Source organism: Phyllostomus discolor, chromosome 8 (assembly GCF_004126475.2).
Source record: "Phyllostomus discolor isolate MPI-MPIP mPhyDis1 chromosome 8, mPhyDis1.pri.v3, whole genome shotgun sequence".
NCBI classification, from domain to species: Eukaryota; Metazoa; Chordata; class Mammalia; order Chiroptera; family Phyllostomidae; genus Phyllostomus; species Phyllostomus discolor.
The window spans coordinates 103,980,204-104,008,003 of record NC_040910.2 but is presented as its reverse complement, the minus strand read 5'-3'; the positions used below and the strand labels follow the sequence as shown (position 1 = coordinate 104,008,003).

At 55.7% G+C, this 27,800-nt stretch overlaps 1 protein-coding gene across 1 annotated transcript; it reads left to right on the top strand.

The window, feature by feature from the left end:
• The first annotated feature begins 506 nt into the window (after window positions 1-506).
• PIP4K2B (phosphatidylinositol-5-phosphate 4-kinase type 2 beta) lies at window positions 507-27,776 on the top strand. The gene is made up of 10 exons (XM_028521195.2): window positions 507-1,180; window positions 10,816-10,913; window positions 14,291-14,387; window positions 16,700-16,852; window positions 17,741-17,887; window positions 18,936-18,974; window positions 19,416-19,529; window positions 22,457-22,715; window positions 23,173-23,276; window positions 23,880-27,776. The coding sequence occupies exons 1-10, from the start codon at window positions 1,022-1,024 to the stop codon at window positions 23,958-23,960; spliced, it is 1,251 nt and encodes a 416-aa protein (XP_028376996.1). The 5' UTR covers window positions 507-1,021; the 3' UTR covers window positions 23,961-27,776.
• Window positions 27,777-27,800: the final 24 nt, after the last annotated feature.

The following is a 27,800-nucleotide window of genomic DNA, read 5'->3' as shown; positions in this document are numbered from 1 at the left end:
AGAGCGACCATGTGCTGAGAACCAAATTTACAGATTTCCACAAAGAACACTATGACCCATCATTTGGGTTAAATACCTGGAGACCTTTGGTTCAAAAAGAATTATGTTTGTAAAGAGTGGGCAGTTTACTCAAGGATTTCATGAAGTGAGCCAGAGAATAAGACGATTATGCCTCTGCTGTAGGACAGGTGCCTTAAGGTGCCAGCGGTCTCTTGACCCTTTGGCTGTAGGCGGTCGGCAGCAGGTGGGTGGGTGCAGAACCCATTCATAAAACCCAGGGTTTCCGGCAGCCTCCTCTCATTGGCCCTAGGGGAAAGGGGCGTGCCCCGCGGGTGGAGCATCGCCCTAAGCCCAGGGGAGTGGGAAGATCCACGCTTGGGTGGGGCGAGGGGGCGTTCCTTGGTTTTCCCGGCAGGACTTCCTTTTCCCTTGGCTGTGTTCCTCCTCTCTCCCTCGGGGTGGGAATGGTACGTCCCACCCTCTTCACATTTCCCGCCCCTTCTCCCCTCCCTGGCGGTGGTGCTGCCGCCATCTTGGCACGTCAGGTTGCGGGAAAGAGCCAAACCCTGGCTTTGGGGGCCCAGAGAGGGAGCCTCTTCCGCGGCAGACAGCGAGACCCCCCCAGCCCTTCTCCCCTCCTTGCTTGGGCGCGGGACTTTGAGGCGTGTGTAGGCCGGCTGAGTCCCTGTCAGGCCCGGGGAGGAGGGGCGGGCGGGGTGGCCGCTGCCTCCCCGGGACGGGCGGTACCACCCCGGCAGGGAGGAGAGGGCCTGGAGACAGTAAAGGCGCTGCACCGCCCGGGGGCGGGGTGCAGAGGAGACCGCCGGCTCCCGTGGGGCGGGGTGGAGTGGGCGGAGCTTGGTGAGGACGGAACCACCGGGGTGGGGTGGGGAGGTAACGGGACGGGCGCGACCATGGCGCGGTGAGGGAGCGGGGGTGGGCATCGGTCCCGGGGAGGCCTGGGGCCGCTGGCTTGTGTGCCGTCTCGGCCTCCCCCACTTTCGCCGCCGCCACCCCGGGCATGTCGTCCAACTGCACCAGCACCACGGCGGTGGCGGTGGCGCCGCTGAGCGCCAGCAAGACCAAGACCAAGAAGAAGCATTTCGTGTGCCAGAAAGTGAAGCTATTCCGGGCCAGCGAGCCGATCCTCAGCGTCCTGATGTGGGGGGTGAACCACACGGTAACCAGCTTCCCCGTGCGCTCCCACGCCCCCACCCCCCCGCCTTCGCCCCGTGGGCCCTGCCGGTGACCGCTGCAACCCCACGCTAAGGCACTTGCACGCCCACCCCACCCTTGCACGCCGCCCAGGTTGGATGTGCACTCCCTGCGCGCCACGAGAGGCCTGGTGTCTCCGTGGTGTGCCGTCGCCGCCCCCCTTTTCTCTCGCCCCTCTGGCTTCCTGCGTCTGGTATGCTCGTTTCGGGCCGCCCCTGGAACGCAGAGGAAAGGCCTGGGTGCGATGGAATCGCCTTCATCCCCTCTCCCGCTCTTCTCACCTCATCCTGTTTGCTGCATGTGTTTTTCCCCTTGTCCCTTACAACCCGCTGCCTGCTGCTCACTGTCCGGTTGACAGGGCAAGTGGCATTGGCCAGCTTGACTGTCCCTCTATTTCTGGTCGTTTGGTTGGTGTGGCTGCTCAAAGTTTCCCATCCTCCAGGCCTCCTTACCCCCGACTATGGAAATTCTTCCCGGGTTTCCTTTTTTCTTCTTGAACAAGATGTATCCATTGGAGAAGCACAGGCTTCCTTGATCCACAGACACTTTACCAGGGTCTTCCTGGGGTAGGGAGAAGAGGGAATGGGACCATTTGAGAGAAGGTGAGGCCTGATTAGAAGGACTGTTAATAGTATAAATGTCTTCCTGCGTTCTCCTGTGGTGCTCATGCCAAAGACTTCGACTCCTCATTTATTTAGCTTTCCGTTGTATAGTCCTGAAGGGTATGGTAGTGGATGGTGGGTAGGATGAGAGAGGTCCCCTGGATGGTCAGGGTGCTCTGAGATTGTCCAACGGTCCCTGTCAGGAAGTGGGAGCCCAGCCCAGTGTTTGTGCTGGAGGACTGGGTTTATGTCCTGTTTGTTGAGGGTCTTTCTTCCTCTTCCGACCACTTGCTCCCTGCATTCTGACCATTTCATTGTGGTTCCCCACACCAGGAATGAGCAGAGGAAGTAAAAGGGCTAGAAACAATCAGCCTCACCAACTAAAAGTTTGGAATGAGGAAGATGAAGCTAATGGCCTGGATTTCCTGTGGCTTTCAGCTCATTAGTCCCCCAGACTTTTCTGAGTCCTTGAAATTACCTTTACGACCAAAGGAGGATGGAGGGCTCCGGGGCCAGTTAAGACTTTGCTTTGATAAAGGAATCCTTGGTTGGCGATTGATAAACCATAGTCTGAGCGAGGGTTTTAGATCTTCGCATCTCATACAGAAAAGCACTTGTGTGTGGTGAGGTCTTTGCTGGTTTGTTGGTCTTGGACAGGATACTGTTTTCAGTCCTGGGGTGTGAGGGTCCTGGCCAGGGTGGGCAGTACCACTGGTTTAATGCCCAGACCTCTGGGAGCTGCTTCTGGCCAATCGTCCAGCAGAGTTTGTTCTCTCTGCTTCCTACTGCCTCAGGGGTCATATGACGACATTGCAAGGGAATCTGGGTCACCAAAATGTGAACCCTGTGTCCCTGCCTAGAAGTCAGTCCTTGGTTTTGTTCTACTGCCTGCTTCTCATTAGAAAGCATCCTGTCTGTGCAGAGAAGTGGTAGAGATCCGAGAGTTAGGGACATTACAGCCAGCCAGAAAGGAGCTTGGGTCCCTTATTTCATACATGCAGAAATGGAGGCCTCAGGTAGAGGATTTGCTTGCCTGTGGTCACGCCAGAAGATGCAGCTCATTGTCCGGCACTGTGGACTCTGCTGGCAGGTGGTCATGCTGAAGGGGCAGGTCTCCTTTTCTTGGCCTGCTGTTCCTTGTCCTGTCTCTCAGCCCAGTGCCAGGACAGTTGGGAATTACAGTCTCGTCAGAGAACCTGAATGCATGCACAAGCGTGTGTCCCTGCGCATGCCAGCCCATGGGAGTGTGCCTGGTGCTTGGTTTTCTGATAGGCAGGTAGGCAGTCTGCTCACATGGGAGCGCCAGGCGAAAGCCTCTGTGTGGCAGATGCACAAGGTGTCCGTGGTTCCCACTCTGTGGGACTAGGCAGCCACCCTCTTTCCTTGCTAACTGTAAGGAAGTTGGAAGGCTAGGTGAAAAGGCGTTGGCTGTGAGCAAGGGCCCTGCCTCTGGGCATAGTGAGCAAGCACCTCAGGGGAGAGGCTCTAGGCCTCGCCGCCCTGGACGGCTGAGCTTCACGGGGTCAGTTAGTCCCAAGTTTTATCGCTCCAACTCAGGCTGCAGTAAGTCCAGCACTTAAAGGTCTCCCCATTTGGGAAATGGAGGCATCTCCCCAGAAGAAGCGTATAAAATCTTGAGATTTTCTAGGGGTTCGTCAGGGCCACATTGTTCTCGGCGGATGGCCTGCCTTTTTGGAGATCACCTTACCTCAGAGGCCCGTGGTTGCCGCGTTTGGCAGCTGGAGGTTTCAGGTGTCACTTTTCTTCGATTCTTTCGTTTCTCACCCAGTTAGGCATTTAGGCCATGATGGTCTGTGGCTGATGGGTGGCGCATGCGATAGGAAGGATGGATATGTCTTTATCTGCAGTAAAATTAATTACTCTCACGAGGTGATTGATTTACTTCTAGGTGGGAAAAGTGAGGCCTTTGAGTTCGTGTGCTCCTGTGAGCGGCTCTGGTGGACCAGGGATATACAGCCCCTGAGGGGCTGACGGACGTGGTGAAGGAAGACTGTGTAGGAGACAGGGAGAAAAGCCAGAAGGCTTCGGATCTGTCAGGGGAGAACTAGTAAAGAGAAGAAACCAGGGTTTCGATAGATGAAAACTGTTCAAAGGGTCTGTAGTTAGGGAAGAGATAGCCTTTGAGAGGGGCGGGGCATGGAGACCCAAAGAGACAGATCCAGCTTGATTACCTGTTGGCCCTTTTAAGAACCAGGTATGGGTGGAGCCTCACCCAGGGGGATCAGAAGGAACAGGAGCCGCGGATGGTTAACTATCTAGGTGTAACCATTTGGGAAGCTACCAGCCTTGTTCTCCAAAGTGGCTGCACCATTTCATAGTTCCACCAGCAGCGAATGGGGGGTTCCCGTTTCCCCATGCCCTTGCCAACACTTTGTTCATTGTCCGTCTTTGTTTATTGTAGCCATCTGAGTGGGTGTGAAATGTTATCTCATTGTGATTTCAACTTGTGTTTCCCTGGTAACTAGTGAAGTTGAGCATTTTTTCACTTGCTTATTGGCCACTTACATATTTTCATTGGAGAAATGTCTATTAAGATCCTCTGCAAAAAATAAAAAAGACCCTTTGCCCATTTTTAAAAGACATTTTGCATCTTTTAATTGGGTTATTTGCCTTTTTATTATTGAGTTACAAAAGTACTTTTATATATTCTGGATACAAGTTCCCGTATCAGATACATGATTTGCAAATATTTTATCCCATTTTTGGGGGTTATTTTTTCACTTCCTTGATGTTTTCTTTTGAAGCTGAAGTTTTTAATTTTGATGAAGTCTAACTTCTGTTTTCTTGGCTGGTTTGTCCTTTCGATGTCATACCTAAGAAGGCTTTGCCTGACCCAAGGTGGTGAAGATTTTTTCCTACATTTCCTTCTAAGAAAAAGTCCTACAGTTTTAGCTCTTACTTTAGGTTTACAATCCATTTTGTTAGTTTTTGTGTACAGTGTGAGGAACAGATTCATTCTTAAGTCTGCTCGCTTCTCTCCCACGTTGCACCCTCATTCTGTTCACGCGTTTTCTTTGCTTGGTGCAGACCCAGCATCTCCTTTACCTGCCTTTCTCTCTGGCCCTGCTCCTTTAAGAACCTTTAGTAAATATTTCTGCTCTAGTGAGGCCTTTGGATGAATCTGTCCTTTAGCAGGCCTCTCCACTTCACAGAGCACAGTGTATTCAATAAGAGGAGAGGAACAACCAAGGCATAAAAAAGGGTGAATTTGTTGGAGGGCCCTTGTGGCTCTCTTGTTCCCGCCTTGCTCTCTCTGGAGTTTCAGGTCTCCTTGGGGTTCCTTGGTCCTGGGAGTGCGGTTCCCAATACGTCATGTTTTCTGGTGGTGGCAGGTACCATGTGATTGGCAGTGGTGGCCAGCCCATTGCTGAGTCACCCCTGGAACTCTGGGACATGTCCTGAAGCCTGTAGGTTCAGCTCATGCCTCCTGGGTGACAGTTCCAGTGAAGGTCACACAGGGAAGTGGGAGCCTTTGGGCTCAGAAATTCACCAGACTGGAACTGGTGCCTGAATTTTTATCTCCGGTGGGATCAGCATAGAGGGAACTCTCCGCTTTTAAGTTGTTCCTCATGCAGCTTGGTTGACCTCCTCGTTATTCATGCTAATGGCTCGAGTGGTTCATCGTGTGGATAACCCAGAAACCATTTCTATGATGTGAGATAAACTGAGCATCCTAGTATGTTGTACTTGGTGTGACATTCGAATGGATTTGCATTTCCCGTGTGCACTTCTGCTGCAGGTGAGAGAGGCTGGCCCAGAGATGTGACAGACAGTAAAGGAAAGGCGCATCTTTCTGACGCATTGCTTTAGCTGTGGCCTTTCTTGCTTCAAAACTTACAGTCACTCACTCCCCTTCGTCTATCGAATAAAGTTTATTCCTCTCTGCCTGGCACTTAAGAGTCTTTACAGCCCTGGCTGGCGTAGCTCAGTGGATTGAGCGCGGGCTGCAAACCAAACCATCGCAGGTTCGATTCCCAGTCAGGACACATGCCTGGGTTGCAGGCCACAGCCCCCAGCAACTGCAGATTGATGTTTCTCTCTCTCTCTCTCTCTCTCTCTCTCTCTCTCTCCCCCCTCCCTCTCCCTCTCCCTCTCCCTTTCCCTCTCCTTCTCCCTCCCTCCCTTCCCTCTCTAAAAGTAAATAAATAAAATCTAAAAAAAAAAAAGAGTCTTTACAGTCTGGTATAGCCTCAGTAACTAACGTTAATCTTACTTCCCGTCCTCTGGACCGTGACCCTTTGGCATGGTCACACCAGCTTTGCTGTACTTTTTTGTCTTTACCCTAATGTTCGCCGTGCTTCAGTCCCCTTTCTGTAGCCAGCCACCCCTCCATCCAGCGTCTGTCGTGCCACTGCTGTGTGCCAGCCTTGCTAGGGACAAGACAGTGAGGAGGAGAGTCTCCTCCTTTGTAAGAGTTCACAGCCTAGTAGAGAAGTTGAACGTGGAGAGGAATAATTATTACCCAAGTGAACATGGTATTTAGAATATAAAGATGCACAGAGGAGTAAGTAATTAACTAAGCCTGGGGAAGACAAGGGAGCTCTTGCAGGGGAGGTGCCATTTAGCCAGATCTTGGATGATTCTCTGAGCTTTATTCCTTTGTTTATTCTTGCTATCACCTGAACTATGATAGTGTCTCATCAATGGTCTGTACTGCTTATTAGCTTTGCCCTTTTTAATCCTCACTTGATTTTGATTTCAGAACTACCTTATTGTATCACGCATCTGATTAAGTGAAATCTCGGACTTGAACCCGAGAGGACTTCCCGTTGCCTGCATAGTTGAGTCCAGATTTATCATATAGTGGGCGAACCTAAGTTCAAATCCAGGCTCTGCCCCTTATTATTAGTAATGGCTTTTGAGTAGTAATCTTTCTGTCTGAGTTTCATTTTCCTTCTCTATAAAGTGAGCACAACACTGCCCCTAAAGTCTATTGGGCTAGAGGCAAGGCAAGGAAAACACTGCCTCCATCATTTATGCATTTGGTGGTTGATTCTTGTAAGAGGTGCGCTGACCGGGGATCACACCTGCAGCCTGGAAGTATTGGAACAATGCTCTAATCACCTGCGCTACCTGGCCAGGGCGCTTATGTGCCTCTTAAATAGAAAATAATAGCAGAGAACAGAATGTATTTGATGTTATGATATATAGTATATAATAATATAAAGCAGTGACCACTTACAGGCATTCAGTAAGTAGAAGCAGCTGTTATTTATTAACTGATAATATGCTAGACCCTTCGTCTGTATTTCCTGTATTAATTTCTCTTCACTTCTTTGTTTTCTGTTTTCGGTTGCAGTTTATACTCAATGTTACTTTGTATAAGTTTCAGGTGTACAACATAGTAATCATATGCTTTACAAAGGGGTTCCCGCGATATTTCCAGTCCCCACCTGAAACCACGCAGAGTCATTACGATGTTACCGACCACATTCCCTATGTGATACTTCTCATCCCTGTAACCGTTTTGTGACTACTGATTTGTAGTCCCCCCACTTAGTTCTTCTGCCCCATCCTGCCGCCCTATAGACTCCGCTCCCCCACTGCCTAGAATGGGAATGTCCCGGCTGTTCGCACGGCCTGGGATTCCCTTCCCCTCCTTGTCTGAGAACTAGGCCTTTCTCTGTGACTCCCTCTTGCCACCAGCTCTCACTCCTGCCTGAGTCAGAATCAATCGTTTCTTCATCTGGTTTTCCATTTCCCTTTATTTAAACTCTGTAGCACTCGGGACATTTGGTTATTAGTTGTCTGTCTTCCCAGCTAAACAGAGACATGCCGTTTCATTTGCTGTAGTCCCAGCTTCTGGCACAGTCTTGGCATGTAGTAAGGCCTCCGTACAGTGACTAGAAGTGAACCGAATAGAAGTTTGGCAGAGTCTGAGTCCGATCAAGAAAAGCCTTGAATGTGAGGGTTGGGAGCTAGAACTCGACCCTGCGCTTGATGAGGGGCCATGGGAGACTTTCGCCCAGGGGTGTAACGTGATATTGTAGATTCCTCCAGAGTCGAGCGCTCTTGGCAGTAGCCGGAGGGGCATGAGGTGCGCTGTTTCTGGACTGGCGCGTGAGGCTGGGAGTCGGACTCTGACCGCGCCAACCTCGCCCTCTTCCGAACATCGCCTGTTCTCGACGTCTGTCCCTCTGCTCTCTCCGACTCGTGTGCTACGTGATTCCAGTGTCATTGCATCGCGGGTTTGTCTCGGCTCCCTGGTGAGAGGCTAAGCCTCCGACTTCTGTGTGCACCGTGTCGCAGCGCTCCCCCACTGCACGCCCCCTCTTCCCTGTCGTGAAGTGAGGCATGTAATAGGTATTTCGGTAAGTGCTTGTTCAGATGAAATTGAATAGCATTCTCTGGGGATATGAAATTTAGCACAACTAAAAAAAAAAGGTACAGCTAAACCTGGAGTGAATCATCTGCATGTGGTCCAGTGGAAATGGGGGATGAGTCTGCATAGTTCAGGTGTGTGGATTGTTCGCCGCCACGTCCTCCCAGGTAGGCGTTTCTTGCCATTAGGTTGTATAGTCAAGAACAGAGATGAAATGAGGGCTAAAGCCTGACCGACTTCACAGCCGTTCGGACTGTGCTGCACGGAGGGTTACTCAGAGGAGTAACGGACAGAGCGTTCCCGAGCAGCTCCTGTTAGACCGCGTCGTCCTGGCTAAGGGGCAGCTGAGCCCTCGTGAGCTGATGTTGCAGTTTGTTCTGGTTCTCCAGTGTCGAGTCCTGGCCTTGGCACCAAGCTGGGATGTCAGACCAACCCAGAATCCATTAGTAGCATATCCCGGAACGTTTTGGTATAAAACCGTGCTCTTTGAGCCAATGGCACGCTCTTTCTAGCATGATAGGAGCTAGAGGAGACAGAATTGCATAAGAGCCATGAACTTCTCTAACTCTCGGAGCCAAGCTTCATATGCCAGGAAAGAGGAAGTGGGGCAGCTACCATGAATTGTTTCTGTTGGCAGGAAAGCCGGGAAGCGGAATGGCTTCCCTCGTAGGCCCACACTTCAGGAGCAGGTTCCCTTGTGAGCAGCCCCTTGGAGTGGAAACTGGCATGGCGTGTGTGGGGGGGCGGGCAGGGGGTGTCCTTTATCCAGGGGCTGCGGGACCCGGATGCTGAAGGCATCACAGGCCCGGACGCTGGAAGTTTTCAGTATACAGTTTGATGAGTTTCCACAAATAGTATCTACCCGTGTGATTAATTCATCACTCCAAATAACACAGAGAACATTTCCGTCACCCTAGCATTGCACCCCACGTTCCCTTGCACTTAGCTCCCCTCCATCCCAACCCAGGCAGCCTCTCATTGGGTTTCTCCGACCATAGGTTCCTGTTGTAGAACTTCATGTCAATGGACTCACGTGGCATACACCCTTGTGTCCGTGCCGGTCCGTTTTCCCCAGCAGCTTAGCACTGAGTGTCTTCCCCAACTTCCGACGCCACCCTGCTGCCCCTCCTCCTCCCCACACACCCCCGTGCCCCCCTTCATTTCCCCCTGAGCCAGCTGGGTTTCTCACCAGCTCCAGGAAGGTATGTATCATTCCTCAGCCCAGCTACTGCTGAGGCTTGAACTTCCTCCACCTTCTGATATTTCTGAATCAAAAAGGTTCGGAACATAAAAGAGGCAGCAAATTAAGTGCTATTTCCCCTCATTTATGCTTCTGGAGGAGCCCTAATGACTCTGGGCTACTCCCTCCCTGCCACGTGGGGCCCCGGTGAGATAATGGGGTTTCCAGGGAGAGTGTCTGGGAGACCCGAGGCCGTGCTCTCCCTCCGCCCTGTCCATTAAGGCAGGGCTGAGGTTTCCTCTGTGAATCCTGAATGCATTAGTGGCGGCTGTGTCCAGGGTCAAACGTCAAATGCTCTGCTGTGATGGGAGAGGACATCTGTGGCTAATTAGCCCACTAATTGGCAAGCTGGGAACGGGGAAGCGCTGGGTTTGCCCTCTCAGTCTCACCAATGGGAAGCCAGCTCCCTGTCCAGGCTTCCGCTCCCTGAAGGGGGGTGAAAGTCAAGGACGGCTGTTTGCAGTGGGGGCACGGCCCCCTGCCCCTTCTCCTCCAGGTCAGCGTGAGGCGGGACACAGCTTTAGGAACCGGCTGTGCTTTAATCGGGAGGCTGAGCGGGAGCCAGTGGCCAGATGTCTGCCTCCTCTGCTCACTTTAAATTTAACCCCTTGGCTTGGGAGAGAAGAGTTACACACCCAGCCCTTTTCCTGCCCTAAGCTGATTCCTTGAGTGACCCACAGTTTGTATGAAGGTGTTCAAAGGCCTCAGGACTCACGCAGGTTGGGTGACATTTATTCATCAGTCCATTTATCATTGCGTTTGACAAATGTTTATGTACTACCTGCTGTGTGCGCCTTTCATGGAGCCAGGCACCGTGGAGCCCCCAGAGATCGATAATACGGCCTTGTCTGGGTTATAGCCCAGTGGGCTCATGCCGCTTGTGAGACTCAGCGACTGTGAGGGAGGCTGTCGGGTGGCCAAGAGATGGACATACCAGGCACTCTTTTTTTTTTTTTTTAGATTTTATTTATTTATTTTTAGAGAGGGAAGGGAGGGAGATAGAGAGAGAGAAACATCAATGTGCAGTTGCTGGGGGGTCACAGCCTGCAACCCAGGCATGTACCCTGGCTGGGAATCGAACCTGCGACACTTTGGTTCGCAGCCCGCGCTCAATCCAGTGAGCTATGCCAGCCAGGGCCCAGGCATTCTTAAGACAGGAAAGAACATTTGTGGTCTAGAGTCATGGAAAGCTTCATGGAGGAGGTGCCTTTTGAGCTGGACCGCATCGGGTGGGGAGAATTTTGGTAGGTGGAAATGAGGTTGGGAACTTATTTGAAGAGAAGAGCAGACATAAGACAAGGGGGGAATCCGTACACTTGTGTTTTGGCGAGGGGTGGCTTCCACATTGCAGCATGCTGTCTCTCCAAGGCGGGTGGCCTCCTTGCTGAGAACCTCACCTTCCCCTTGCTTTGCAGATCAATGAGTTGAGCAATGTCCCTGTCCCTGTTATGCTAATGCCAGATGACTTCAAAGCATACAGCAAGATCAAGGTGGACAATCATCTCTTCAATAAGTAAGTTGCCTGTGGAGTGGGATTTGTGGGCAGACCTTTCCCTCAGGGCAGAGAGCTTCTGAAACCTTGCGAAAGGCAAGGCGAAAGGCAGGCCAAGCCAGCACCTGGCAGGGTGTGACAGCGACACCTGGATCACAGAGCTGAGAACTGGCTGGAGAAATGCGTTCATTATGTGCCTCTCTCCCGGGTTGTCCGGTCATCTCACTCTGGTATCAGCCCGTCTCCACTGTCCTCAGGGCACGTCGCCCAGCCCGGGTGATTCATTGAGGGCCAGTGCAGGGAGAGGTGAGCTGCTCAGGAGCAGAGGAGCGGAGGTGTCTGGCGTGAGGCTGACAGCAGCAGCCCTATCTTGATCTTAGTCTGAGGCAAGAAGCTGCCGGGCACGATCCTGGCCTGGGAGGCAGCCAAGCTCTTTCCTCTTCCGCTGGCGTGTGAACCACAGGCTGAGCAAGGTGCCCGAGGTGCTGTCCAAAGTCACTCTTCCCACTCTTGTTCCCTGTGGCTCCTTGGATTGACGCTGGGGTCTGAAGGTTGTCTCCGGCTTCGGTGAAGCAGCCATCTCACCTGGCACGGTTTGGGGCCCACCCTAAGCCATGCGGAGGCCTTGATTTTTATCCCACTGTGGGTCACCCCCCTCCCAACTGTTTGCTGCTCACACTCTTCCTTCTGCCTTTGAATCCTGGTTCCACTCTCCATCGTCCCGCAGTCCCCACCGCCTCACCAGCTGCGCTCTGTCACCCTCCTAACCTCAGACTGTTAGCTGGGAGGCGAAGCTTGATTTGAAAATGCCGCTTAGTGACCTCTCTGCCATAGTAATGACATTTTATTCGAGAAGCTGTCTTTGTACTGATGCTTGCTAAGTGGCCACCTGTACAGAAGGAAAACTCCCATGTTTCTGCTGTACTCTCGCATGACCGACATTCCGTAGGACACCAGCTGGCTGTCCTGCGATTCAACTTAGGTCTCACGACTTTAGGACTCGGTCCCACAAGACTGCTGCCTTCCCACTTCAGCTGCCGGTCGTACGTCTAGGTTGTCCCCTGTGCTTGTGACCAGCCTGTACAGATTGGAGGTTCCCACAGCCCTCCCCCTTGGATTCAATTCATTTGTTCCACTGGTTGACAGGACACAAGAGAACAGTTTACTTACTAGATTACTTTTCAGTAGTAAAGGTTACAACTCAAGAACAGCCAGACGGAAGGGATACGTGGGCAAGGTATGGGGAGAGGGTACGGAGTTTCCATGCTTTCTCCGTGTGCCCCACTCCACGTGTCCACCAACCTGGAAGCTCCCGAACCCAGGCCTTTTGGATTTTTATTCAGGCTTCATCATGAAGGCATGATTAATGAAATAACTGGCCTTTGGTGAAGGATTCAACCTCTAGCCACTCTCCCCTGCCTGAAAATTCCAACCCTGGAGTCCTGGTTGGTTCCCCTGGCAACCGCACTCATCTTAGAGGCTTTCCAAAGTCACCTCGCTAGAATAAACGCGGGTGTGGCTGGAAGGGGCTTGTTATGAATAACAGAAGATCCATGTATTGCTCTTATCTCTTAAAACATTGCTGTGGTTTGAGGAGCTCTGTCAGAAACAGGAATGGAAACCAGATACCATATTTGGCCGTGTATCGTGTGCGCTTTTTTGCCCAGATTTTTGAGGGAGAAATAAGGGTGCGCACTGTACATGGTTGGTACTAATTCCCTATCTTTATCAATGTTTTTGATTCTCTTATTTATGCTCATGCGTTAAAATTGTAACTCTAGAAAGCAATAACAATATCTGTATGTAAAATAATTCCCTGGAATATAATAATCGGTTTTGTTTCTAAATATAAATAAGTAAATACTTGAATTAAGAAATTAAAACAAAAGATTTCTTTTTCCTGAAAGTCTGGGCCAAAGATGTGGGCGTGCATTATATATGGGAGCACATGATACAAAGCAAAATATGGTTTATACTTTAAAAAATATATATTTATTGATTTTTTTAAAAAGGGGAAGGGAGGGAGAAAGAGGGAGAGAGACATCAATGTGTGGTTGCCTCTTGAGCGCCCCCTACTGGGGACCTGGCCTGCAACCCAGTCTTGTGCCCTGACTGGGAATCAAACAGGTGACCCTTTAGTTCGCAGGCCAGCGCTCAGTCCACTGAGCCACACCAGTCAGGGCTGGTTTATACTCCTTATTACCGGTACATCACAGTGTCACACCACCTGAGCAAGGACAGGCAGCCAGCCCTCCACTGGGAGGCAGGAAAGAAGGTGGCTCTGTCCCAAAGGTCAGGGCCCTGGGAAAGGGCGTTGCACCACTGCCCATTTTAGGGTCCGTAACCTCTGGTGAAGTTCTGTCGCCTTAAAATCTTGGTCTAAAGCAGAGCATCCAATCTCTTATTTGGTTTTATCTTTCTTTATTCCTTTTGTCCTTCCAGCGACTGTTTATGGGCCAGTTATCAAACTGCAGCTCTGTGTACTAGAAGACAGGAGTGCAATAAGGCAGACTAGTCTTCCTTCGAGAGAGGCTCCTGCTATTTATACAGTTATTTACTTATTAAGTTCTCCAGGAAGACTTTATTTATAGAAACGGTGGTCGGCCAGTTTGACCCATGAAAGCCACTGCTTTTGATTTCCTTGAAGCCTGTCGTCCTGGAGGAGGCAGAGGGCCACATCTCTGAGAGGGAGCTCCCCGGCAGCGTGAGCGCTGCCAAACAGGGAAGTTTGGGAGGAGGCACCACTTCGGGGATTCTCTCCCCTCCTGGGAGCCGGCGGGGTGGGGACCGGTGCCAGCAGAGAGGCTCCGTGAGAAGATGGGGTCCCAGGCTACTGACTGAGGATCCTGACATAGAGTGCGCGCCTTCTCCATCCCAGCGGAAGCCAAGGACGCTTGGCTATAACCAGGGCGTCTTGATAGGAGCATCCCCAGAGGAGAGGGGCTCTTGCCGGAGAAAGGCCTTTCCCTCCAGCAGTCAGACTCACGGTCACGCCGCAGCAGCCGCAGTAAGTGCAGCGCTTGTGGAGTGGGGTCTGCACTCAGCCTCGCCTCCTGGCCGGTGAGGTGTTTTTCCTTTAATGGAAATTTTAGTGAAAGGTAACATGCACTCCAGAAAACGTGCACAAATTGTAAGCGTAGAGCTAGATTAATTTTTACAAAGTAAACACAAGGTATGTAAAGTTTTTTAGCTTTTACAGGCTCAGAATCCCCTGGAGTGTTTAAAAATGAACCTTTCCAGACTCACGTTGAGAATTTCTGGGGCCTAGAAACTTCCACGTGGAGCACTGCAGACTGTTCGGGGCCCCGTGGCCTGTGGACCGCTCTCGGAGAGTTCTGCCGGGAGGACAGAGGTGACAGTGAGGACGTTCACAGAGACACATCTCTGCTTTTCCCTAGGGAGAACCTGCCCAGCCGCTTCAAGTTTAAGGAGTACTGCCCCATGGTGTTTCGGAACCTTCGGGAAAGGTTTGGGATTGACGATCAGGATTACCAGGTACCGGCGTCTTTGCGAAACCGGAGGGATCAGGGAGTGGAGTGGGGTCGGGAAGCCACGGGACAAGTGGGGAAAGGTGTCTACTGTTCTCGTGCTGTGTCTTCCCGTCACGTCCCGTCCGGCCCGGGCGGTCTTTTCTTCCCCGCTGGCGGCCGGTGGAGGGGCGAGGGCCTCGGTGCTCCTTACGACGCCTCACGGGCTCAGGCGGCCGCCCCGCGAGGGGAACAGTGGGAGGGAGGGGGTGTGTGAGGTGTTTCACTGCAGTCTGACGCTCCCAGTCCAGGCTGAAGACCCCTCCTCCTCCGTAGTTTGACTTACAAGAGAGAGAATTGTTGCCAGCCAGAGATGAGGCCTCTTAAAGCAGATAAGACAGATTAGAAAAGGAAGACTTCAAGGGTAGTGTAACCTCTTGCCAGGTATGAGTACCACCTCCTAAACATGTCCCCTGTCCTGATGTTGGGAGGGGGCCAGGTATGGCAGGGACGCGGCCCCCTTCGGGGGGGTTAATGTCATAGGGGACTTTGTCCTGTTGGGAGGAGTCAGTCCCGGCATCAGGGGCGTTGGAGTCTGGTGTACAGTCTGTTACTTCCCCACCTCGCCCCTTCCCTGGACCTTCTTCCCTCGGCAGACAGCCTGGTGGTGGAGGTGGGAGAATCTCCCACTTCCCTGCTGGAGAAGCAAGAAATAGAGCTGACTTTCCATCTCCCGTGGGGGGGAGGTGGACTGTGCAGCCTAGTGAAATCGACAGGGCGTGCCCCAGGCTTTTAAAACACTGTAATCCCCCCACCCCACCCCCGGGAAGCCTTCCCCAGAGTAGTTCCCGTGAGCAGATGGGGTGAGCCTCCCCGCAGCCCCTCTCCTCCACTCTGGAAGGCCCCCTGCAAAGATGTGTGTCCCGAAGAGGAGGGCGAGGGGCCGGGTGAGGGGGACGTGGGCGGTCTGGAACGTCTCAGAGGTACTGGGAGGCCCCGGCGGCCCCCTCTGTCAGGACCAAATCCTGAATGGAATCATGACCTGCTGGGGGCCTGGGACTTTCTGTAAACCTCTTGCCGGGGTTGCAACCCCTGTAGCCTGCTCAGACCTCCTCCTTCCTCTGAGGCGCCTGCCCCTCCCCTTGGCCATCTGGCCGCCCCCTCGCAGTGTCCGGTTTCTCTGATAGCCTTGTGGGCATGTGGCTGTGCTGAAGACCGAAATCGGGGCGGGGGGGTCGGTGTGCAGGGAGGGACTCCGTGCTCTTGCACTGCCCGTGGTCGGGGGAGTCAGAGAAGACTGCCTGGAGATGAGGCGGGAGCGTGGGGGTGCGGACCAGACTTCCCGCCGGGCTGGAGGCCTCTGAGTCTTCTGGCAGAGGGGCTGGGCTGGGAGAGGGAGGGGCTCGGTCACGTCGTGTCCTCGGCATTTCCGGACTGGGGACCTCCGTCTTGGGGGCTGCGCTCCCCCTCAGACCTCAGTTTCGTCCATGAAGGTGGTGCTCCTCGTGCGGGGGCGTTAGGTGAAGGCTAAGAGTCAGGTCCTAGGTGAGAGACGAGGAGCTTGGAGGGGGGACGTTGTCTGTGAGCGGTGCCGCCTGTGTTTCCCCGGGGGCGGGGGCGGGGGCAGGCGGGGTGTCCCTCCCTGCCGAGTCTGCCCGACGAACACATCCCTCTGCTGGGCCCGAACCCTCCCCTCCCTGCCTCCGGGGGCTGCTGCTGCCCCCGATCCCAGCGGGAAGGGGACCTCCAGGGGGAGCGGGGACAGAGCCAGAGAAGCTCTTCCAGCTGCCCAATAAGCAGGGAGGGAGAGGTGCTGGGCAGGGCGGGGAGGGGTCTCTGGCCCCAGGGCGTGTCCAGGGACAGGGGCTGACTGTGTCCGTCGCCTCTTCATGCTGGACTTCTTGACTATTTCTCAAGCTTTGTCTTTGTCACCCCAGGAGGCTGGGAAACCATCTCAGTCTGCCTCCTCGTGTTCCAGGTGAGGCGACTCAGGAGTAGAGGAGTTAGGTGTCTCACCCGAGGGTCCTATCGCATGTGAGTGGCAGGCCTGGGACCCAGTCCCCTGACGTCGGAGGTGGCTGTCTGGGATGGGGATGAGCGGAGCCGTTTCGCAGGGACCCTCTTCCCAGCCCAGCCGGGGACTGGGAACAACTGTGGTCACTCCGAAGGAGGACTTCTGGGAGAAATGGGGACTTCCTGTGAGGAAAGGGGTGGGGAAGGTCCCATCTGCCTCAGTGTTGCCGGCCTCAGGGCAGCCTGGCCCATAGCAGGAGACTCAGCCCGCACGTCAGAGTCCTGTCCCCCTCCCAAGCCCGGCCCGCTTTTGTCTCGGTCCGTCAGAACTCAGTGACGCGCAGTGCCCCCATCAACAGCGACAGCCAGGGCCGGTGTGGCACACGCTTCCTCACCACCTACGACCGGCGCTTTGTCATCAAGACTGTGTCAAGTGAGGATGTGGCTGAGATGCACAACATCTTAAAGAAGTACCACCAGGTACGGTGAGTCCCGAGCCTGGACGGCAGGGGCGGGCGGGACGAGGGAGAAGGGGCCCTGGGGCGCATCTTGGAGAGAGGTGGGTCCTCTGGTAGCAGCAGACAGCTGCTGATAGAAGCACGGCACCCTCCCGGAACCGTGTTTCTGGGACGAGAAATGCCTGTGTGAAGCAATTGAAGAGGAGACACAGTCACGAGGCATGTTACTGACTCAGTCACAGTTGAACAGCTGTTTCTTGCCAGGCTTGGGAAGTGTTCCCCCTCTGGCTCCTGCCTCGTGTCTTCTAAGGAGGTCCCGTCGGCTTGGCGGGGCTCTTTCCCTCCCGTCCCAATGCCCCGCTCATGGGGAGCCCATCCATGAGGAAAGCGGGGCATGCAGGGGCATACCTGAGTGCCTGTCCCCAGCCCGCTTGGGTCTCCAGGGACAACGGGCTTCTCTCTGGGGCGCCTGAGAGGCAGGGAGAGGGCCCTCCTGCCCCCTGGGCATTGCAGCAGAAAACCCCGGGGCGGGAGGTGGGCAGCGGCTCTCGGTCTGGAGCCGCGCTGCTTCCCCAGACAGCCAGATCTCTCTCCGGCCTCTGCAGCCCCTCCGCCCGTGGCTTTCCCATTTCAGGCCACGGGTGCTGCACGGCCTAGATCAGTGACTTTCCTGCAGTGGAGCCCCACAGAGACGGCACCACAGGGCTCCGCAGTCTTGCCCAGCCTCTCGCTCTGTTACGCCAGGTGGGGGTGGGTGGCGGGGGGTGACTGCCTGTTGTGAGTCTGAGGAACCCCGTGACGTCCCAGGACCCGGTCTGGAATCCCGGGCAGGGAGCGTTTCCGCCTGGGGAGAGCCCCGTCCATGTTGGCACCTTCCTCTGCTCCTTAACCTACCTCCCTCCCTCCGCAGTTCATTGTGGAGTGCCACGGCAACACCCTGTTGCCCCAGTTCCTGGGCATGTACCGCCTGACCGTGGATGGGGTAGAAACCTACATGGTGGTCACCAGGAACGTGTTCAGCCATCGGCTCACTGTGCACCGCAAGTACGACCTCAAGGTAAAGGCCCTGTTTCCCAGCTGTGTGGCTGCTGTCCCCCTGAGGCTCAGAAGGGCCATGACTCCCACGGCCATGTAACGGGAAAGCCAGAACGTATGTTTGGCATGGACCGGTGACTCTGGACTTGCTAGGCCTAATTCTTGTGGGCCAAAGGCTGCTTCAGTTCAGGCGATAGTGACAGGAGGTTATTTAAGCCCCCAGTGTGCCATATTTATGTAACAGTTGACGTTCTTCAAGTCCCGTCAGTGGGACATGCACGGTGAGGGCAGCAGCACGGGACAGGCTGCTCCGACGCGTGCACTCTGGCCCCTGTCCAGGCCCCATGGACTGACAGCACAGATGTGTTTCCAGACACGGGAAAGAGCACACTTGTGCCCGTGAACCCCAGCGCTCCGCTCTTCTGGAGCCTCACTTCCTGGCCTCACAGGCACCTCACGCCGCCGTCCCTGTGTCTGCTGCAGCCACACCGGTGTCCTGTCCGTCCCTGCAGTGTTTGTGCTCTTCTGGTCCCCCAGAGCGCACCCAGGCTGCCTGGCGTTGTTCCCCTTCCTGCGCTTTTCTCCACCTGCACCGTCCCCCACCCCCCCAATTCCTTCCCGCGCACCCTTCTGAGCTCGGTCCAAAGACACTCGTTCCGGGAAGCAGGCCTTGGCCAGCGGCCCTCTCCAGCCCAGGCCTCCCCTCCCAGCTCTCAGAGCTGCCCTGTCTCCTCTCCCGGACCACTTAGCACCACTGTGATTAATGGACTAATTAATTTTGTGACTAGTGCTTCATGCCTGTCTCCCCCGCCAGAAGGAAAGTTCCCCAGGGGCAGGGACTGGGTCTCTGGGCACAGTCCTGTTTCCCGAGCACGCACCTTGTGCGTGGGCAGGGCTCCGAGAACGGTCCGTGTCAGGAAGCGAACGAGTCGCTGCCTCCCGGCCCCTCCGGAGCTCTCACCCGCCTGCCGCAGCTCACCCGCTGCCCCTGCCCAGGGACTGGTGCGTGTTTTCTCACCCAGCGGGATCTGCCTCAGCGGGGCTGCTCCTGACGGCTCTTGTCCTTGCAGGGTTCCACTGTTGCCAGAGAAGCGAGCGACAAGGAGAAGGTATGCGGGGGCTGCTGCCGGTCCAGTGTGGGGCGGGCCGCTCGGAAGGCAGTCTCCTGCCGGCCATCCCGCTCCTTCCTCCCGCACGGCCCCTGGCCCACCCCCCAGACGTGCAGTCTGTCAGTGCTGTGTGCCAGCAGGCACTGCCTGGCCCCGCCGTGGCCTTGGTCCTCAGCCTTTTACCTCTGGCCTCGAGGGACTCTTTGTAGCCCTGGAGGTCGGCGGTGCCTGTGTCAGGCCCAGCGGGAGGGTGAGCTGTGGTCGGGCACATGCCACACATTTGCCGCCCCCGCGTGCCCAGAGCCTGGGTCTGCGGCCCCCTGGGCCGAGCTGCTGACCAGGACGGCCGATCGCCCGTGCTCTGCCTGCGCCACCGTCCCCAGCAGGGCTCCACGGGGAGCGAGCTCGGCCGCCCCGCTAACGCTGCTCCTGTTCTCCCAGGCCAAGGACTTGCCGACGTTCAAAGACAACGACTTCCTCAACGAAGGGCAGAAGTTGCACGTGGGAGAGGAGAGTAAGAAGAACTTTCTGGAAAAACTGAAACGGGATGTAGAGGTACTTGCTAACCTTGTTTTCAACTTAGTTAGTTGAGCCGGACCCCTCTTTTCTGCAGAGCAGCAGCCTCTTCAAGAGAAAACTGGAGTCACTGCTTTCCAGGAGGGGTGGGCAGGGGGAGGGGTGGCGGTCCGAGCGGCGTGGGCGGGCGCCTGCGCCCGACGCTGCTGCGGACGAACGTCCCGCGTGGGGACGCTTGGTGTCAGCGTTCCTCACCCGCCGCGGCACCTCCTCAGACTCCCCTTCAGGCTTCCTTTCCGGGGGTCCCACGGCGGAGGCCTCCGGCTGCCCGAGCGGCAGGAAACCCGCCAGTGAGACCCGCCAGCCTTGCCTCTCACTGGCCCGGCTCTCCGCCGACCTCCGCCTTCTGCGGGGGAGCTCCCCTTCTGCGGACGGGGTTCGGTCGGGAAGGTGGCAGCTGCACCACCTGACGACTCAGCGTCCCCTTCTGTTTCAGTCCACGGGCAGCCTGCTCGTTAAAACCAAGCCCTGTGACGTTTTTAAAAATGTTTTCTTTCTCACCCTTTCTAAGTGTCCCAGACTAAAACTCTGCACCCGTTCAACATCAGTGCCCCGTTCCCCCTGCTCCCTGGCCCGGCGGTCACCGTGCTTCCTGTGTCTGTGAAACGGACCCCTCTAGGAGGGTCCCATGAACGGAACCGTGCAGTCTTGGTTCTGTTTGCGTGACTCCTCTCACTTACCGTAGTGTCTTGACGGCCCATCCGTGACGTGGCATGTGGCAGAATGGCGTTCGTCTCTGAGGCTGCGTGGTTCTCCGTGGGGTGTGTGCTGACGGCACGAGCGCACTGTGTTGCCCATTTGTCCACTGGGGGACTCTGGGTGGGTGAGTTAGGGTTATCCAGAGAAACAGAACCAGCAGGGTGTAGACAGGCAGACAGGCAGCTAGATCAGTAGATTGACTGACAGATGGATGCATGTTTGTTGTAAGGATTGGCTCACGTGATTACGGAGGCTGACAAGTCTCAGCACCTGCAGCTGGCAGCTCAGAGCCCCAGGGCAGCTGGTAGTGCAGTGTCAGTGCGGAGGCCGCGGGCTCGAGAGCCCCAAGGAGCGGTGGTTTCAGTCCGCATCTGAGGAGAGGGGAAACCCGGTGCCCCAGCTCAGAGGCAGGTGGGAAGGGGAAGCTCCCTTCTGCTCACAGGAGGCTCAGCCTTCGGGCCTTCAATTGACTGGACGAGGCCCGCCCAGATGGGGGAGGGCAATCTGCTCGACTCACTCGACCCATTCGGAGGTTAGTTCATTCATAAGCACCCTCGCGAACACACTCAGTGATACCTGATCGAACGTCTGGGTACCTGGTGGCCCGGTCAAGTGACACATAATAGCATCTCGCTGGAGTTGCTTCATTGTGAATAATTCTGCTGTGAACGTGGGTTTTACGAACTTCTCTTTGCTAGGAAGTTTTTCCTCAATCATTCGCTGCTGCATTTGTGCCTTTATTCTGATGTTCAGTGTGTTCAGTCCTTCTCCTTCCCATCCTGCTTTTCTCCCCACAGTGTTTCCAAGAAGAATTTATGGCAGTTTCCTCAGTTCTTTTGTTTTCACATACGGTGTTGCTGGGTGAATGTCCTCAGGTGGGTGGGAGGCTGTCACGGGCTGTCTCTCCGGGATCCCTGCCCCTTGTCCTAGGCCTTGAGGAGGCCGCGTCCAGAGGAACTCGCAGCGGTGCCCCCGCCTTTCTCTCTGCCAAGGGGAGTCTGCTGATGTCCTGCCACTGGGGCTTCCTGAACTTTGAGTTGTTTCCCGGGCCTGTGTGTGGAGCCTCTCTGGTCCCATTACAATTCCCCTCCCAGTTCCTTAGTCACAGTGGTCAGCTGGCAGGTTCGCGGTGCCGCAGGCTCCGTTTGTGGCCAAGGCAGAATGCCCGGCATGTGGCTGTGGTGGCTGCTGGCTAGTCCACAGAGGACTCAGACCAGTGCCCCCGGCGTCACCGTTAGCCAGACTGGAATGCCAGCCGGCCACTCCCATCCTGTGTCATTCCCACACTGTGTCCTTCTCCAGGTCGTGGAGTCCCAGATCAGCAGACCCGAGACGCCGTGCTGCTCACAGCACGTTGTGTGGATGAGAAACCGAGGCTTGTGGAGAGGGGGCCGCTGGTGCAAGCGGAGGACCCCAGCATTCCCCCCTGCACCACACAGCCCCTTTGGCCTTGAGGGGAGAGTTGAGAATGCTGGTTGGCTCTGTCATTCTTACAGAGCATTTCCTTTTCTTTTTCTCCCCGTTTTTATCCTGACGAGTAAAGAAGCTAAATTGTATGGTTTTTCAAGTCTTGCCTATTACCCCCAGTTAGAAGTACATTTTACCTTGCAATCGAACACACACACACACAATGAAAGACTATCTCCTTTTACTTCATGTTATGTACTGGATTTTTACTCTATTCTGTGGTATCTAATAATAATTTAAAAACCCTAGTGCCAGCCCACTGACTTGGATTTCGCGTTCACAGTGGCCGGACAGTCATGGTTTGACAGGCGCTGCGGCGTCGGCCCATCTCCCTGGCCCCTGTCGCAGTGAGGCATTCCTCTGTCTGTCCTCAGACTGGCCGCGGCCTCTCTCGGCCCCAGATCGTGTGGCTGTTCCGCTTCCTGCCACGCTCAGCCCACCTTTCCTCCCACAGCCCCACCCACCTGCCTCCTCCTCACCTCGCAGGCTCAGTCTCAACCCCTTTCCGCAGGGCGGCCCTCTGGCCCTGCTGTTCCGGGCCCTGAAGCTCCCTGCCCCCGTGGGGCGGCCGCCTTCGCCGTCAGACGTTGAGCTCACGGAGGGCAGAGACTCGGACATCATCTCTGATGTGCTTCAGGGCTGGAGAGCTGATCCGAAAGGAACGCGCTTTTCTCCCCTTTCGGATGCCACTGGGATGCCCTGTGTAACCTCTTCCTCCCTCTCCTTCCCCGCGCCCCCAGTTCCTGGCCCAGCTGAAGATCATGGACTACAGCCTGCTGGTAGGCATCCACGACGTGGACCGGGCCGAGCAGGAGGAGATGGAGGTGGAGGAGCGGGCGGAGGACGAGGAGTGCGAGAACGACGGGGTGGGCGGCAGCCTGCTCTGCTCCTACGGCACCCCTCCGGACAGCCCCGGCAACCTCCTCGGCTTTGCTCGCTTCTTCGGGCCCGGGGAGTTCGACCCCTCTGTTGATGTTTATGCCATGAAAAGCCATGAGAGTAAGTAGGAGGCGATGCCGGCCCTGCCCACCCCCGGCCCACGGTTCAGGTGTCCTGTGGGTGTCTGGGCCGCCGCCCCAGTGATTGCCGACAACGTGGGCCTCTTTCCACGTCCAGGCCCCCATAGTGAGCCCTCATCAGCGGCTCTGTCTGCTGGCCCCGGGGTCCTTCTCCGTTAGGCCTTTCGTCCCCGTTCCGCTCGTCCTGGCTGTTCAGTGCATGGTTCTCTGGTGCGTGGGGCGGGCGGGGTCTTACACATCCTCCCATATCCCCGTGGGGAGCTGTGCGAACCAAGCAAGAGAAGAGCTGTGGAAGCCTCTGAGGACTCCATCAGTCATTGTTCCCCTCCGATCCATAATGATAGGGGTCAGTCTGGGTCTGTTACCTGAAGGGCTGTCACCCAGCTACTCTCTGCCCTCCCCCCGCTACCTCTTCCTCCTTGCTGCTTCCCCCCCAGGTTCCCCCAAGAAGGAGGTCTACTTCATGGCCATCATCGACATCCTCACACCGTACGACACGAAGAAGAAAGCTGCACATGCTGCCAAAACAGTGAAACACGGGGTGAGTTCTCCCTGCCCCCGCCGGGCCCCGCGGGTGGGCCCTCGGACTCTCAGGCCCCCTGCTTAAGGACACTCTCCCTCCTCCTCTCCCGGGACAGGGAACAGGAAGAGCAGGTGGCCTGGTGTTCTCTCTGCCACCTATGTGCCACCTCTGGGCAGTATGTCCAACTTGCTTTCCCTTCGTCCTCTGGCCCCCGAGACTCCGACCCCAGTGGCACCTTTCCCCAGGGCTGCTGGGCACCTGGTGCAGCCTGTGGACCGCCGGCGAAGCGATAGCTTTATTCACGTGCCCACACTGCCCCCCAGAGTCCACTGCCCCGTGGACTTCAAGCTGCTGGTCTCTGGACGGCGGCTCCCTCGGAGATCCGGAATCTGTCTGCTCCCTCCCCAGCACTTGCCTCTGCTGTAGTGGATTGAGGGTCAGAGGACGAGCTAGGGCAGTTCCGAGACGTAGCCACCACTCTCGAGGTGGCCTGCCCCGTCTGAGGGGTTGTCCTTGGCTCTAGTGCCAGTCCCAAGGCCCCTGAATACCTGGGCCCCTGCCAGGTGCAGCCCGCCGAGAGCCGAGGAGCTGGACCTGACGGTCAGCCTCTGTGCCTTACAGGCGGGGGCCGAGATCTCAACTGTGAACCCTGAGCAGTACTCCAAACGCTTCAATGAGTTCATGTCCAACATCCTGACGTAGTGACCTTCTACCTTCAGCCAGAGCCAGACGATGAGATATGGGGCCGGGGGTTGGAACAGGGCAAGGGTGTGTCTGGGCTGGATGGGAGGGGTGGGCGCTGAGTCGGGGCTGGGAGGGCTTCAGCCATGAGACTGGACCTGGGACGCTGGGCGAGGCTCTAGGGGGAGGGGGACGTGCTGTGTCCATGCGCTCACAGGGTGTGGCCTCACCTCCCGCTGCCTTTGATTTCCACCCCGCCCATTTGACCCGGGGTTTCCTTTCTGGTACCTTGTAGCCTTTTAAAATACCTAGGGGCCAGAGGCGACTGTGGGCTTCTTTGGGTTTTTCTGAAATTTCGTTGCTCCAGGCCTGTTATTTATAATGATGTATGTCATGCCCTCCCCATCCTCCCTACCCCTGCTGCGTCCCCTCCGTCAGAGGCACCCTGCAGACCCGGCCGAGGGTCCCCTCAGAGCCAAGTGCTCTGACGCCCGAGGAGGTCAGACACCTCAGCCCTGCTGTGTTGACTTTTTAATTTCATGAAGCGTTGTGCACAACTCCCTGCACCTCTCCTCTCGGGTCCCAGCGACCCCTTCCTCCAAACGCTGCCTCCTGCCGGACACTCCAGCTCAGCATTGTCATCTCGGAGCAGAGTCCCAGCTCAGAGGGGAGCGCTTACCCTCGTGGGACGGTGAAGGGTGGGGGCTGCTGCCGGGCCCTGGACAGCAGGTTCTCAGAGAACCTCGAGATCATCGCTCAAGCCCCTGTGCTCTCTTGGCCCCTGGAGTTCTGATGTCGTCTCTGTAAGGCCTGCCTCCCACTTTGTCAAGAACTAGAAAGGACTCTTGCGCTTCAGTGGTTCCCTTGGAGAAACCCCAGAAGCTGAAGCTGATGAGTATCAAATGAGGACTTGTGGCCCCCATCCATTTCCTTCCTCTGACCTCCCCCCAGGTACCCTCGCTTGGAGGTGAGCTTTCAGCTGGGGGCACACCTCCAGGCACCTGGGGTGCTCCCTGCAGAGATTCCTCTTCGGGCCACCATGTAGGTAACCTGACGCCCTGTGCCCGTACCTGGACGTTACGGCCAGCAGGTAGTGATGCCTCCCACCTTGGAGTATGGCACCCAAGCCTGAGGCTGTTTCTGGATCATTTGAGGATGTGACTCAGGAAATCCAATTTGGAGGTTTGAGGTAGGATGGGACCTGAGCCCAGCCTCGGGGCTGTTTCCTTGATGCCCCTCCTAGACTTTCAGCACATCTGCCACCCACAGGCTTCCTCGGGAGTGGCTCCCTGCAGCTTCCTTCAGGAGCTCCGGCCACCTGCTGAGCCTGGCTGTCACAGCCTCAGAATGGAACTGAGGGTCATTGTGTGGTGACACCTGAGCAGTCTGCTCTGGCTGGAGGGAGAACGTCCTGGCGTGGGGGGAGGTACATGACGGTATCTCCTCGACCCCTCACCAGGGACTGGGGGTTTAGGATGAGATGTGATAAAACCCCACAGATGCAGAGAGTCTGTGGGGGCATTTTAAATGAACGGGTTGGTTTCCCGTGGCTCCTCCGAGCCTGGCCAAGCTCAGCTTCTGGAGCAAGAGCCAGCACAGCACAGTCCCCGTGCCTGACTCGTAGCGTTTCGGTCAGGAAGGGAAGGAGACAGTATTTCTGGCCTCCTCGGGCTGCCGGGACCCTTCTGGAGGAGGCACGTGAAGGGGCCACAGGTAGCTCAGAACGTCAGCAGCGAGACCACGAGGTGACTCGGGGACGGACCTGAAACCGAGTGGCTCATGGAGAAAATAAAACTGACTTAGGAAGGGATCATGTAGGAATAATGTTTGGACTTGACTTTCCCACCTTCTAATCAAGAACGAAAATTTGGATCTGCTCATGGGCCCGGCATCTCCGAAGGCTGGCAGGTGTCTCTGGCAGCGTGGCCGCCGCGGCGCCTGCATTTGGCCTGCCGACCATATTGTCCCAACGCGGATGAGTAACCCGGTCGGTCCTGTCGGTCAAAGACGAGCTACCTGGCACCTAACTTCTAACTTCGTTCATGTTGAGTTTTGTGTCTTTGTGGGTTTTTTTACACATTGTTTACATTCTGAGAGGTAGCACCCTGTTTCAGATGCTCTTCTGTGCTTCTAACGGTGTTGTTGATCCGGTCAGAACATTTGAGCTGAGGTTTGGTGAATTTAGGTTTTTTTTTTTAAAGGTCTTTGTGCTCTTTTCAAAGCCTTGGGTTTGGCCCTCTTAATTCTTTGGCATTCAAATGTTTAAAAGCTATTTATCTTGGTTTATACAAGTTTTCTTTCTCTTTTTTTTTATAATGATGAGATATTATATTTGGTTTGCAGTCTGAATGTAGAGAAAGTGAACTGACCCCCAAGCTTTTGTCCGCCCCCACTTTTCCCCCCTGAATCCCCCCATTCCCTTTCTGAGCAGTAGAAGGCATCTGAGGGGAAGTCACTACCCTCAGCCTCACTCTTTGTGGCCGTGAAACTCAGCAGCCTCTGGCACCCTAGCATAACTCTGGGTCCCAAGAACAAAGGTGTAAGAACAGGACGTGGCTGCCTGGGTGAGGTCTGGAGGGGGTGAAGGGCAAGACTCGCCTCCCAGTCCCTCTACTACTGCCTAACCAGTCCCGGCTCCTCCCGTCCCGCCCTGTTCTGAGTCTACAGCTAAGAAACTGGTTTCCCAGCCACAGCGAAGGGTCGTCTGAAAACACCGAGACCACCAGATGAAGGCCTCTGGCCCTGTTCCTGTTCGTGAACCACTGGTCTCACCCTCCCAGTCTGAGCTCCTTCCCTGAGCCCCACGGGGGGCTCAGGGCGGGGCCGGGAAGCCAGCAGCCCCAGGAGCACGGACTGAAGTGCTCCATCTCCTTCTCTTGCTCAGGGGTTACTGGTCTGTGGCAGGTGCCACAAGTCGCCCCTGTGGCTCTTCTCAGTGGCACTCCCTCTGCCCCCACCACAGGCAGCTCTTCCTGCTCCACTCGTTTCTCCCGCCTGTGCTCTAGGTGGTACTCGGAGCCGGACTACAGACCCCTGCCCCAGAGACTCCCCCCTCGCAGTCTGCCAGGGCCTGCCCTGGGGAGGGGGACCAAAGACCCAGGACTTTTCTCAGTAGCCAGTCCTACCCCCCAGCTGTCTCTTTACCAGTTCAGGTTGGGACAGAAGAAACGTCACCTCTCCCCTGTGTCGGAGCTGCTCGTGTGCGCGGGGCCGAAGTGTTCAGACGACGCTTGGAGCCCTGGCCTTAGGCCTGCGGCTCCGAGTCCAGGGACCTCACCTTTCTGGCCAAAACGTGTGGAGGGGAGTCCACTCTGAGCGCAGGAATCAAAGGGAAGACTTTCGGATAAGTGCCCCAAATGTACCGGCCGTCCGCAGGGGGCAGTGACATGGCCCGGCCTCCCCCTGAGATGTGCCCCTTAGGAAGACCGCCTCTGAAGGGTGCGGGGACCCTCTGGAGGCTGGAGGGGAGTCTTCCAGAGGAACCCCTTCCCCCCCGCTCAAGAGCCAGTTCGTGAGGCAGTGGGAACCGACGACTGGGGGACGGCCGGGTGCCGCTCAGCACACCCAGCACCAGGTCCGACCACGCTAATAAAAAATGTGAATTAAGTATAGATTCAGTTTTGGGGGGAGCAGGAGAAACGATCACCCTACCATATGTGTGTGACTTCTCCATCTCCCACTGCGATTTCCATTTTTTAAATAGGAGTTTTCACCCTCCCCGTGCTTGTCTGATGTCTCCTCGGAGCAGTGTGAGACCCTGTTACTGTTTTAAAATGCATGCGTGTTAAGATGAATCTCCAACCCGAGGAAAATAAAACTCAAAAAACTTTGTGTACATATCTGTTATGTGAGAGTCCTTTG

Excerpts from the sequence above, each read along its gene's own strand:
- PIP4K2B (XM_028521195.2), top strand. The coding sequence starts at position 1,022 with ATGTCGTCCAACTGCACCAGCACCACGGCGGTGGCGGTGGCGCCGCTG. Across the intron at positions 22,716-23,172 it reads TGCCATGAAAAGCCATGAGA|GTTCCCCCAAGAAGGAGGTC; the intron begins GTAAGTAGGAGG and ends CTTCCCCCCCAG. Across the intron at positions 23,277-23,879 it reads CCAAAACAGTGAAACACGGG|GCGGGGGCCGAGATCTCAAC; the intron begins GTGAGTTCTCCC and ends TGTGCCTTACAG.